This window comes from Psammomys obesus, unplaced genomic scaffold (genome assembly GCF_907164565.1).
Source record: "Psammomys obesus unplaced genomic scaffold, mPsaObe1.curated_primary_1811, whole genome shotgun sequence".
In the NCBI taxonomy this organism is placed as follows: Eukaryota; Metazoa; Chordata; class Mammalia; order Rodentia; family Muridae; genus Psammomys; species Psammomys obesus.
In genome coordinates, this window is record NW_026596396.1 from 1791839 (window position 1) to 1804534 (window position 12696).

The following is a 12696-nucleotide window of genomic DNA, read 5'->3' on the forward strand; positions in this document are numbered from 1 at the left end:
CTCCATGATTTGAAAGCCTAGGGCAGAATATTTGTGGGAGGAGATTCCTGGGGGTGCATATGAGCAAAGTACAGTGATATACATGTATGAAATGACATAATGAAACCCATTAGTTTGTATGTTAACAAAAAACAAACAAACAAACAAACAAACAAACAAAAAAAAACAAAATGTAAAGTAGAAAGCCAAAGAGTAAGAAACCTGTGTTCAACTGAAGGCCCAGCCTGCTCTATAGAGAGAAAAACACATTTGAGGAGGGCCAACTGGAAGAAACCTGAGCTACTGGAACCTATGTTCTATGAATTCATGGCATAGTAGGTCTCAAAAAGATGAAACCTCTGACCTCTGGTATGTAAAAAATCAAAGAGAAAGAAATCCAAAATCAAAAATCCAAAGCCTGTGCTTCTTGTGTGATAATGTAGCCTGTTCATAGACGTTACAATATGGGGTAAGTGCCTCCCAAAAAACAGGCCTCACTTCACCACACTCAGGCCTTGAACTCAGGCCTCATGTTCTCACCAAACAACCAACAAATCTGGAGAGAGTAAATCCTTAACCTTTCATCTCTTTGTACAGAACTCTTGCCCAGGGAAACGTAAACCAACTGGCCTACCCCTGTTGCCTCCCATTAGGTATCTTGCTCTGACCAGCTCCCACAAATTCATCTTCCATTGCCTTGGGTTTCTCAGAGGAAACCTACTCAGCACTTCCCATGGAAAACAAGAAAATTCTAAGTTGGCATTCTCAAATTTAACTACACATTACAGTCACCTGTGAATTTAAAAACTTTCATGGCCTTATAACATCTTAGACCCATTATAGCAAGAATGATATTCAGGCAAGTAGAAGAGCTGAAGCTACTCAGCTGATTCCAATGTACAGCCAGCTTTGAAAACCACTGGCAAGAACTCTTCTTGAAGCTCAGGTAGCCACTGGTGTTTCTACAATTCTCTTGGAGCATCTGCTGAGACCTTACCCCCCACCTCCGAGACTTTGTGTTAGAGGCTGGATCTAGGCGTTTAGTCTTAATGAGCATCCCAGGTCCATCACAAACCAGCAGCATACCACAACATTTCTATGAAATGTTTCACTCAGAAGTGTAGAAATTGGATGGAAATAGGAGACCTCTGCCCCTTTAAGACCTGATTGAGGGATTGCCTTTGAATCTGCGGCAGCATGGAGCAAAGCTGCTTCCTTTTAACCTACTAGGTTGGGTGCAGTCCAGGTTCCTGGAATGGGCTCTCCTCTTAGGTTACTTTAGCCTGTCTGAGAAACAGTGTGTGGTTCACACCAATCGAGAGTGAGAAAGGCATGCTGCCTTGTCCCACTTGCTGTTTCTGTTTGTTTTCATGCCAAGAAGCCTAGTCAGGAGACTTGCTTTGGCCCAGAAGCTTCTCCCACAGGAAGCAAGATAAGGTCTGCCAGCCTGCTTTTCTTTTCATTGCTTGCCCCGTCTTTGGTATTTGTTAAAGCAGGATGTGGAAGAGGTCAGGGTGATGTCCTTTGGACTTGATTAGGAATCTATTAACGAACACAAAGCTTTTCAAGATGGCTCTTCTCACAACTCTTAAAATTCTTTTGTGGGGAATGGTGCCTCATTCCAAATGGCAAAGGCAGAGTGGCCCTCCATGACCCTCCATGCTGACAGAGCTACATTGCCCTTGATTTTGGATCTGGCTAAAGAATCCGCTGGCAAGGACATGAAGCAATGGCCCCAGTGGTATCCCCTGATGTACATGCTGAAGCTATATCAGTGTTCTGCCGACTTGCATGGGCACCCGAGGAAGAACTGCATGATTGGAGCTAAAATGGTGAGGCTGGTGAAGCCATCAGTCAAGGCTGTAAGGTCTCTCAGAGGTGAGTTCTTACATCCCATATAATCCTGGAGAACAGAGAAGAGGGGAAATGTGTACAGCCAAGGGAGTTTGGTGTTTTGTCTTTGATTGGTAAGCAAATAACCACGGAGGGGCGAGAAGTTGTGAAGAGCGAAGGCAGTGTGTTGTCTTTGGTGAGCAGATTGGTCAAACGTGGTTTTCAAAGGGTTGTCAGCTTTTAAAGCTCATTCCACGCCCATTTCCCATTCAAACCATAGCATAAGGAAAAAAATAACCTTGGGTCCTGCTAAGCAGTCTTTCCCAAGTCACAGGACAGCTATGTACTGTATGAGCCCCTGTATTCTTAAAATTGTTATACCTCTTAAAAATGCCCAGCTGCATTCTTGTGGAGGTTTATTTATGTGCTTAGTTGCTCTCTGAAGGCAATGACTATGAGATACTGAGCTAGGAAAACTTGCCTGGTTTCAGACAGGTCAGAAATAAATTATCATCTGAAGGTTCATAAATGACCCTGTGACCTTCCTGTTACTATATTTAATCTTAATGATCGGCACTACCACTTGTTGTCATGGAGAAATTAGCTTGATTTTAAAGATAAAAAAATAAGGCACAGAGAAGTTAAGTAACTTGTAAATGCTCTCAGACACTTGGGTGACTGAGACAAGATTTAAACTAATTCTAAATGCACTATGCCACCGTCCTTGTACCAAGCACTTTTGAATTTTGGTTCATGTTACTCTCATGGGATTTTGTTTCCATGGTCCCACGGTCCCACATGTATTTATTTGTCCACATCATGCACTGTTCTGTTTGAGTATCTGAATTAGATACTTTCCCCAGACTCCTGTAGTACAGAGCTCTCTAGGGAATGCAGATAGCCATCAACTTTAATGAATTCTTGGGAACTTGATGTTATCAGTATGAGGCTGTCACTACTCCCTAAGTTGCTGACAGAATTCACATTCTTTCTTTAAGTAAAATGGTGAATATTTTCTTATCTATCCCTTACTATAAGCTTAATATGTATCAAACACTAAAAAAATTGCTTCGCAAATTATCAGTTTTAATACTTACTGCTATGAGAAAAGGTTGGTAGTATAAGCATTTATAGGTGAAGAACCTGAAGCTCTAATGTCACACAGTAGTAATGGGCAGAGCCAGATATCAATGTCAGTCCAGTGTCTCTTATCTTATACCATACCATGATGAATCCTCAGTAATACATTTTAACTGAGCACAAGTTACTACACTTGGGTTTGGTATATAGAGGCAAATAACTGCTTCTCTATGGGTTCCTTATCTTGAATAAAGAATAAACAATCACATACTAATGTTAAAGTATGATGAGTGCTTTGAAGAATGACTCACTGCTTAGAATGAGGGAAGCAGGGATATACAGAGACCTCAATGAGGAGGCAATATTTGAGAAATTACTTGAGAAAGTGGATAGGGGAGTATGCATATAGGCAATGAGGTGTGCTAGTTAGAAGAAAACTGGCTTGGTGACAGAGGTTCACTCAGCAAATTGAATTCAATCATTGAATGCTATGTATAAAGATATGATTAAGAAAAACACAGCACCTGCTCTCATAGAACACATGTACTTATGGGGGAGATAAATAAGCAAAGACCTAAATCATTGCAAATTGTGGCAATTAAAATGCCTTGTAATAGTAAATGGTAAAATTGTCTCCTTCTGTAGTAATATGGTGGGGAGAGTGATAGCTTTGAAGAAGTGATATTTTAGCTGAGGTATTTAAGGAGTTATAATTGAGGAAACTAGAGAGGACCCGATAAAGACAGAAAAAAAAAACATGTAAAGGCCTAAGGGGGAGGGGGACAAGCATATCCCATTTGAAGAAGGGAGAAATTAGTGGGACTTGGAGCCTTGTGGGAAATGGCATCAATTGAGACTTATTAGAGGCAGGGACTTTCAGGCCTTGAGAAAGGATCTGAGTTCATTCCTAAGTGTGGCAGAAAACTGCACAAATCAAGGGTGAACTAATGATGGGAAGCTTACAAAGAGGATGCCTAGGATTGCAAGTACCCTGGGCTGATGGTGGGACAACTGGCTTCTAATGTCTGTATGAGGAGCCAGAAGTAGACGTCAAGTTCTGTCACACAGGATTTATGAGTCATCCGTTCCCCTTGAAAAGTTCTCCATAGACCCTTCCTGGCTGAGGTTCTCAGCAACCCCACCCTGCTTCAGGAAACACGTGATGTTAGGGTCTGAAAGGAAAGGGCAGTTCCTCAGCAGACAGCCTGCTAGAGGTCTGGGTGGGGTTCCTTTGCAGGGTGGGGCAGGTGTATGGGCAGGCCTGTTGGAAACTTGTAAGAGGGGAATGTGGGATAACTTGAGGAAATAAGTTCCAAGAGTAGCTTGGGTCTCCCTCCCGAGAATGAAGGCCAGTGCTTCTAACCCAAGGGTGTGTTAGGCATGAATTGGAATGGGAATGTCTAAAAATATTTTTCAGCACCAAGACATTAAAGAACTTCTTTGTTAAAAATGACAATCCCCTTGAGGAATTTCAGGCTCACACATTCAGACAAAAGTTTAGGAAAATAATACACGGATGCACTAAGGTTTTCCAATAAAAGAGAAGGCTTTCCCTGTGATGTCTGCGTTTCCTAGTCTACTCTTAACCTGTATTAGGAAAAGGAGAAATTCAAAGCTCTGTAGGCATAGCCTTTTAGTATTTATTTGTTAACTTACTTATTTTGGGGAATAGATCTTTTTTCCCCCATAGAATAGATTCTGATCATGGTTTGGCCACAAGATGTCAGCACTACAATTTGGATTAAAGCTTTTAAATTTAGGTTGCACACAGTCTGGGGCAGATTTCTTAATAAATAAAAATATTCATATAATTAAGGTTTTTATTGAAAGGGTATTCAGAAGCATGGTTGTAAAAGGAACAGGTCAAACCAGAGGGACCAGGAGAGATTGAACTGAAAGGTAAATGGCCAAAGAAGGAAAAATTCAGAAACAGTTCTTGAAGTTGGTGGAAGGCAGTGATGCAAAGATGGTAGACAATCAGTTATTTAGTGATAGGTTCCTCCTGGCTTTAAAATGATGACAGCTGTAGCACCCAATATTAGATTTTTTTCCCCCTAAAGGTACAACTGTATAGTGATGTGACATGGGAATCCTTTCTTAATATATCTTTGTTTTGATAATTTTCTTAATTGGTCACTCTTAATAGTCAGTCAATAGTATATTGGTCCCCCATATATACAATGTATAAGCAAAATAATTTTATATTTTACTTTTTATTGCTAATTGTTCAAAAGTCAGATGGAGTTATGAATAATATCAACAGACTTGGGTTCAAATCTTAAACTTACCAGGAGCTGGCTTGCATGCATCCTTTTTCAGTTCAGGGTACAGAATCCTGGACCTTAGTTATTTAGGTAAGCTTCAGCACCATCCTTTGCCTGGGTGTCCTTTGATAGTTTATATAAGTCTCAATGCTATTATCTACAAAACAGCAATAATAATTGTCTCGCAAGACTATTGAGTATTAAAAATAAATCTATGTATAGACTATATGACACCCTAGTAAGTACTCAATAAATGATAAACTGTAATACTATATCTTGAGCCAATTTCAGGGCTAATTGAAACTATCAGTTTACATTCAGAGGTTTTATAAGGGATGTTCAGGTAAGACACTAATGGTCGGCCCTGTTCTTTCACATTTGTACAGGTCTCTGGCATATACAGACCCTCTTGTATTAAACCAGGTAGCATACCAATCAGAGCCATTGTGGTTTACTGCCATTGAAAGACCAAAGAATGAAAAATTAGTTTTTTGAGGTATCGGTTTAAAGTTTAAAGTGCAAACCTAAATGAAGGCCAGCCAAGTGGAGACATGTCCTGCCACCTTTGGGGAGAACCAGCTTTATTGCATTCTTTTCCTTCCCACTAGAGATACAGTTGCTAGGACACCAGCCCAGATGTCCTGGCTGGAACCACTTAAAGAGATACTGTCTCCTGGCAACCCACCCAGAACCCTTTATGGACTTGGTACCTAAAGTAAACCAATCACTTCAAAAGTCAGCTTCCCTTACCCAATCATGTAATGCCAAGGCATGGAACTCCCTGCTTGTGGTTTTGCCCTTTAAGAACCTTGTTCCCCTAGACCGCCCCACCACATACCTCTGTTTCCACAGGGAGCTTGAGACCTGGACTTGAGCTTGTATCCAATAAACCTTCATGTGTTTTGCAGCTGAGTCAATTCCTGGTGGTCTTTGGGGGTCTTACAAACTGGGCATAACACCATCAACTTCGTCTAGTTTATTACCATCCCCACTATCAACTTCATCTAGTTTATTACCATCCCTCTGCCATGTGGAACCTTGGGTCCCCAAGTGCATGACTAAGCACTTTCCTTCTTCTAAATCAGGTTCTTCAAAGCCCTCTCTCAAGTCTAAAGCCTGGACAGAGATGGATATACATACTGCATTCAGCAGAGGCTCTGGAATTGCAAGGGGCAGAGAATCCTATACCTCTGCTTCAGGTGTCAGTAGCAAAAAAGCAGTGAGTTCTTGCAGTCCAGTGACATGACATGGCATACTTGGATGTTGACTTTTTGCTACTCTATTTCAATGACACAGGTACGTGTGTTCAGGCTAAACTTCTTGCAGTAGGCCAAGAGGAGTTAACTGATATGGAATCTTCTCTCATGTGGTGTGCCAGGCAAGCATGCAGTATTTCATCTGATGTCCCTTGTCCTTTTTGGGAACATGATGGGTTTGTAAATAACCAGTGTTCTCTGGTCAGCTTCCAGCAACTAGGCTAGAATCACTGGATCATTACTCCCCATCTCTACACTCCAAATTACTGTAAAGGAATCTACACTCAGGTGCTACCCTATAGCCTCAATTCACCCAACCATGCTGTCATTCAGAGCCTTGTCAATGAACTAGTGAATCACAGTGTACCTCAGCCTTCTTGTGTCCCTTGTAAGTTTCTGTCTATGAGTATCCTCCTGATTGAGGCAAATGGGAGTATTGTGTATAAGGAGTATGAGGATATGATTGTGAGTCCTGCACATATAGGTAACAGTGAAGTTGTAGCTATCTCAGGTTTCCCAATAAAACTAGAGATGACTTTAAAGAAAGCATTATCAATGTTAAAGCTGGCAGTGATCTACCCAATCTATAGGTTCTACTTCTTATCTTAAGAAAATACAGTGCCTAATATCGACTTATAAGTAAATATATACCATGTGTGTCTTTCTGTGCTTCTGGGTTACCTCAGAAAGATGATCTTTTCTAGATCCACTGATTTGCCTGCAAATTTCATGATTCCATTGTTATTAATTGCTGAGTAGTATTCCATTGCGTAAATGTACTACAGTTTCTGTATCCATTCCTCTGTTGAGGGACATCTAGGTTGTTTTCAGATTCTGGTTATTACAAATAAAGCTGCTATAGACAGAGTTGAGCAGATGTCCTTATTGAAAGGTAGGACATTTTTGGGGGGCATATACCCAGGAGTGGTATAGCTGGCTCTTGAGGTAGCACTATTCCTAATTTTCTGAGAAAGCATCACATTGATTTCCAAAGTGGTTGTACAAGGATACATTCCCACCATCAATGGAAGAGGGCTCCCCTTTCTCCACATCCTCTCCAGCAGGCACCATCCCTTGAGTTTTTGATCTTAGCCATTCTGATGTGTATGAGATGGAATCTCAGGGTAGTTTTGACTTGCATTTCCCTGATGACCAAGGTCTTTGAGCATTTCTTTAAGTGTTTTTCTGCCATTTGATATTCCCCTATTGAGAATTCTGTGTTTAGCTCTGTACCCCATTTTTAATTGGATTACTTGGTTTGATATTATACATATAACATATGATAAACATACTAAAATCTATACTCCTAAAGAAGCTAAACAAGAAGGAGGACCCTAGGAAAGATGCTCAATTCTCATTCAGAAGGGTAAATGGGTAGACATCAGAAGTGGGAGAAGACAGAGAACAGGACAGGAGCCTACCACAGAGGGCTTCTGAAAGACTCTACTGATCAGGGTTTTGAAGCAGAGGCTGAGACTCATAGACAAACTTTGGGCAGTGTGCAGGGAATGTTATGGAAGAAGCAGGAGATAGAAAGACTTGGAGGGGACAGGAACTCCACAAGGAGACCAACAGAGCCAAAATCTTGGGCCCAGAAGGTCCTACAGAGAATGATGCCCTGAACCAAGGAACATGCCTAGAGAGAACATAGTACCCCTCCTCAGATATAACCCATAGTCAGCTCAGTCTCCAAGTTAATTCCCTATAAGGGGAACATGGGATGTCTCTGACATGAACTCAGTAGCTGGCTCTTTGATCAACTGCCCCTGAGGGGTACAGCCTTGCAATACCACAGAGTATAACAACGCAGCCATTTCCTGATGAGACCTGACAGGCTAAGGTCAAATAGAAGGGGAGGAGGACTTCCCCTATAATGGAACTAGGAGAAGAGCATAAGAGGAGAAGGAAGAGGCAGGGGGACTGCGAAGAGACAAGGGAGGGGGCTACAGCTAGGATACAAAGTGAATAAGTACAATAAATAATAATTAAAATATAAACAATGAATAATAAAAAATATAGTGTGCTTATGCTTAAAATAGAAGAACCCTTTAAAGTCTATAAATGAAATACTAGGATCCCATCTTAATATTTTAACAAAGTAATTTAAAATAACAAGAAAATTTTATCTTGATCATTGTTTAAATCTCTTCCCCCATTTGTGGGCCCTTCAGCTTGTAAAAATGTTTCTGGTACTGGCATGGATCAGCATGACTTAACTAGTCAGAGCCCTCAATGCTTGGATAAGATGCTTTCTGGAGATGTGCTCATATGTCATTTTGTGACTTTGTAAAAAAAATAAAAACAAATAAAAATGAAACACTGGTTTCTGGGGAGCTGCTTGTTTGTCAGGCTGCTTTGTTATTGAGCTCTCAGTGAAAAACATATTTTCGTCCTGGCCTTCACCTGGAGACAGGGATAGGTAGGATGTTTTATCAAGTTTACTTCCTTTTGTTTGAGACAGTAGGCAGGATATTTTGCTATGTTTATTTCCTTTTGTTTGTGTGAGGATCACACAGACAAGTGGTCAAGGTAAACAAGTTTGACTTCTCAATGAACCCCTTCATTGTATTGAGGTGCTTTGCTCTGACTATAAAAAGGGATTGTGGAATAAACCAGTGCAGCAGTTTCTACTGGCAGCCCCCTCAAACTGATCCCACGTGTAGTGTGTTGTTGTTGTTTTTAATTTTCTTTCAATCCTCATCCCCCACTCAAGAACTGTTCAACTCTAGGACCTTGAGATACGGAGAAGCAGTGAAGGACACTACAGGTGTTGGCAAGCTCAGATCATAAAGTAAAGAGCAAAGGTATGTTGAGAAAAATTCAAGAGTAAAAATGGAACAAGGCAGTAGCCTCATTTTTTTTGTATGTAATTTAATTAGAAATAGTCTGTATATGTGGCCTGGGACCAGGAAAGTGAAACTCTCAGGGTTAGAGAGAAAGAGGAAATAAAAATGGGAGGCTTCAAGACAAAATGAGATTAACTCATAATCCTCCTCTTGAGGAGTTACATGTCCCTCCTAATGATAATAATTTCTTGTTAGAAGAAGACTTTGAGGATGACTTAGATCATGATGAGGTTGCAGAGTTGGAGGAAGAAGCAGCTAAGTATTATTATGAGAGATACCCTCTGATTCAGGCTATGAATGTTAAAAAAAAATTTTGGAACTTGGCAAAAAGAAATAAAAAGTTTAAGTGGGGCTTGGAGGAAAAAAAAAACAGAAAAATTGGAGAATTAACTACTGGAGAAAATGAGGCTCAATCCCACACTCCAACTCCATCATTGTTTGCAGGCTTGGACCCTCCTCCTGGGATGGCTACAGTTGCTATAACCCAAAAGACAAGGGGACCTTTTCCTTTGTCCACTGCTCAAGCAACTGTATCCCCTTTATAAGCTTCCTTACAACAAGCTAGGTAGGAAGAAGAGATAACTGAGTTTAATCTCTTTCCAATTATAAAGCAACCTGACGGACAAGATAATATGCTGAGAGTTCATGCTCCTATACCTTTAAAAAAATTGAAAGAATTGAAAATTGCATGCTCTCAATATGGTCCTGCAACACCTTTTACTCAAGCTCTGTTAGAATCCTTGTCTGCTGAGGCTCTCTGCCCAGGGAATTGGAAGCAATTAGCAAGAGAATGTTTGACAAAAGATCATTTGTTGTGGAAGTTAGAATTTGCTGAGCTAAACAACAACAGCTAAAATCACTTGAACTGGAAAAAAAGGCAGTTTATCAGTTTTTTCCAGTAAGAAAGCTAATGGTTAATTCTGCTACAAAGCTTCTGTGGTCATAAAAAATCAGATTCAACAAATAGCATGATATTTTGTCTATTTTGAATGTATAAGCTTAACATGTTCAATATGTCTTAGTTATAGATTATTGGTCATTGGCTATGTTTACAAAAACTTCAAAAGATAAAAAAGGGGGAGTCATATCCCCAAATCTTAGTCATTCTCTCTTTTTTTAATTTTTTGTATGTAGATATATAAGACCACTCTGCAGCTGATCGATTGTAGCACCTAATACCAAAGATAATTATTCCCAAGTGAAACAGAAAGATCCAATTACTGGAATATGGCAGGGCCCGACCCTGTGTTAATATGTGAAAGAGGACATGTTTGTATTTTTCTGCAGGATGCTGAAGAAGCCCAGTGGATCCCAGAAAGGTTGGTGCAATTTGCAGGAGATGTTTTCTGGAAGGAGGATGCTCCTGCTGCTGAAAATGAATATAGTCCTGAGGGTGAACAGAGAGCTGCTGCGTTGGGCTTATGCTCTTGACCCACCTTTGTTTCATTCTTCTCCTGAAAGAAGATGTTGTACAGAGAAACCTCTTACATACAAGGTGACTGGACTTGACTGATCTGGTAATCAGGACAATTCTCAACAAAATTGGGAAGAATGAAAAAGACTATGGGACTTTGGTGGTCTGACTCTGGTTTTCAGCAGAGATATATTTGGAAGCTTGCCATAGAAACTCTTGGGGAGGCCCTGTAACTGCATGTATAAATGCTCCTTATGTTTTGTTGTTCAGAAATGTTAACATTTTTTAAAATTCTTTATTAATTACACTTTATTCACTTTGTATCCCCCCTGTGGTTCCCTCCCTCCTCCTGTCCCAATCCCTCCTTTCCTCCCCCCTCTGCATGCATGCCCCTTCCCAAGTCCACTGATAGGGGAGGTCTTCTTTTCCTTCCTTCTGATCCTAGTCAATTAGGTCTCATCAGGAGTGGCTGCATTGTCTTCTTCTGTGGTCTGGTAAGGCTGCTCCCCCCTCAGGAGGAGGTGATCAAAGAGCACGCCAAACAGTTCATGTCAGAGGCCGTCCCTGTTCCTAATTACTATGGAATCCACTTGGACACTGAACTGCCATGGACTACATCTGTGCAGGGATCCTAGGTTATCTCTATGCATGGTCCTTGGTTGGAGTATTAGTTTCAGGAAAGACCCCTGTGCTCAGATTTTTTGGTTCTGTTGCTCTCCTTGTGGAGTTCCTGTTCTCTCCAGGTCTTATTCTTTCCCACTTCTTTCATAAGATTTCCCAAATTCTGCCCAAAGGTTGGCTATAAGTCTCAGCATCTGCATTGATAGTCTGCAGGGCAGAGCCTTTCAGAGGCCCTCTGTGGCAGGTTCCTAACTTGTTCCCTCTTTTCTCCTTCTTCTGATGCCCATCCTCTTTGCCCTTCTGAATAGGAATTGAGCATTTTAGCAAGAGTCCTCCCTCTTGATTAGTTTCTTTAGGTGTACAGATTTTAGTAGGTTTATCCTATATTATGTCTATATGAGTGAGTATATACCATGTGCATCTTTCTGCTTCTGGGATAGCTCACTCAGGATGATCTTTTCCAGATCCCACCATTTGCCTGCAAATTTCATGATTTCCTTGTTAATTCTTATTTGTTTCATGACATTTATCATAAATTAACTCAGTTAATTAACCTTTCTCAACAGTTGATGCTCACTGGACTGAATATCTGAGGATCTATTCTTTAGCATGATTTTGCTCACATATCTACTTAGAAATCAGTTCAGGCTTTACTATTCTCTTCAGTATTTTCATGACAACCCAATTTCAAGTCACTGTGTCTCCTCCCTTCTCATAGCACAACATACTTTCCCTTAATGTCACTGTAGAGTTACTGTCTTCACTGAAAAGAGCTGAAGCTCCCTTTGAAGGTTTTACTTGTCTCATACCCGTGGCTCTGAATGACCAGAGCTGAAAACCTGGGAAGTTTTTTAATTAACACAAAAGTTGGTATTTATTATTTTTTGCATGTGTGTAAAATCGAATACCCTATTATTTTTATATTTGTGTGTTTATTTATATTTATTTTCTTAAAGAATAAATGTAATGTGTGCTTTGCATATAAAGTATAGTGATTTCAAAACTGTATAAATATAAAAGAGTATGAAAGCTCTGTTTTTTATGTAAAGTATTGTGGGAGAAGAAATGGTGGTTCCTTATTACCTGTTTCTTCAGCATTTTTCAGATAGGCATAAATATCTAACCAACTTGAAGATGGACCTTGGCTACAGGACTAAGTCCAGAGTTCAAACTCCTGGTTCTTTGGGGTTTTCAGAAAACAACAACAACAAAAACCATTACCAGTATTCTAACCTGGTTTCCTGTGAAACCTATGAGTAATTCATGATGAGTTGTCTCTATTTGTTAAGCTCTGAGTTGTCAAAAGAACCAAGGAAAACCATGCAGGATGATGTTATAGATTTCTATTAAAAATATTTCAGTTCAGCACCTTTTCTTCAAGTCTAAAGTAAAGACATCTCTTA

The 12696-nt window shown here is 40.3% G+C and overlaps 1 protein-coding gene across 1 annotated transcript; it reads left to right on the forward strand.

Annotated features, from left to right (window-relative positions):
* The first annotated feature begins 5491 nt into the window (after positions 1-5491).
* Positions 5492-10689, forward strand: Bmp15 (bone morphogenetic protein 15). Its single transcript, XM_055597546.1, is given in 5 exon segments — positions 5492-5499; positions 6165-6286; positions 6289-6408; positions 6411-6877; positions 10546-10689. Coding segments are annotated over 5 exon segments (861 nt in total).
* Positions 10690-12696: the final 2007 nt, after the last annotated feature.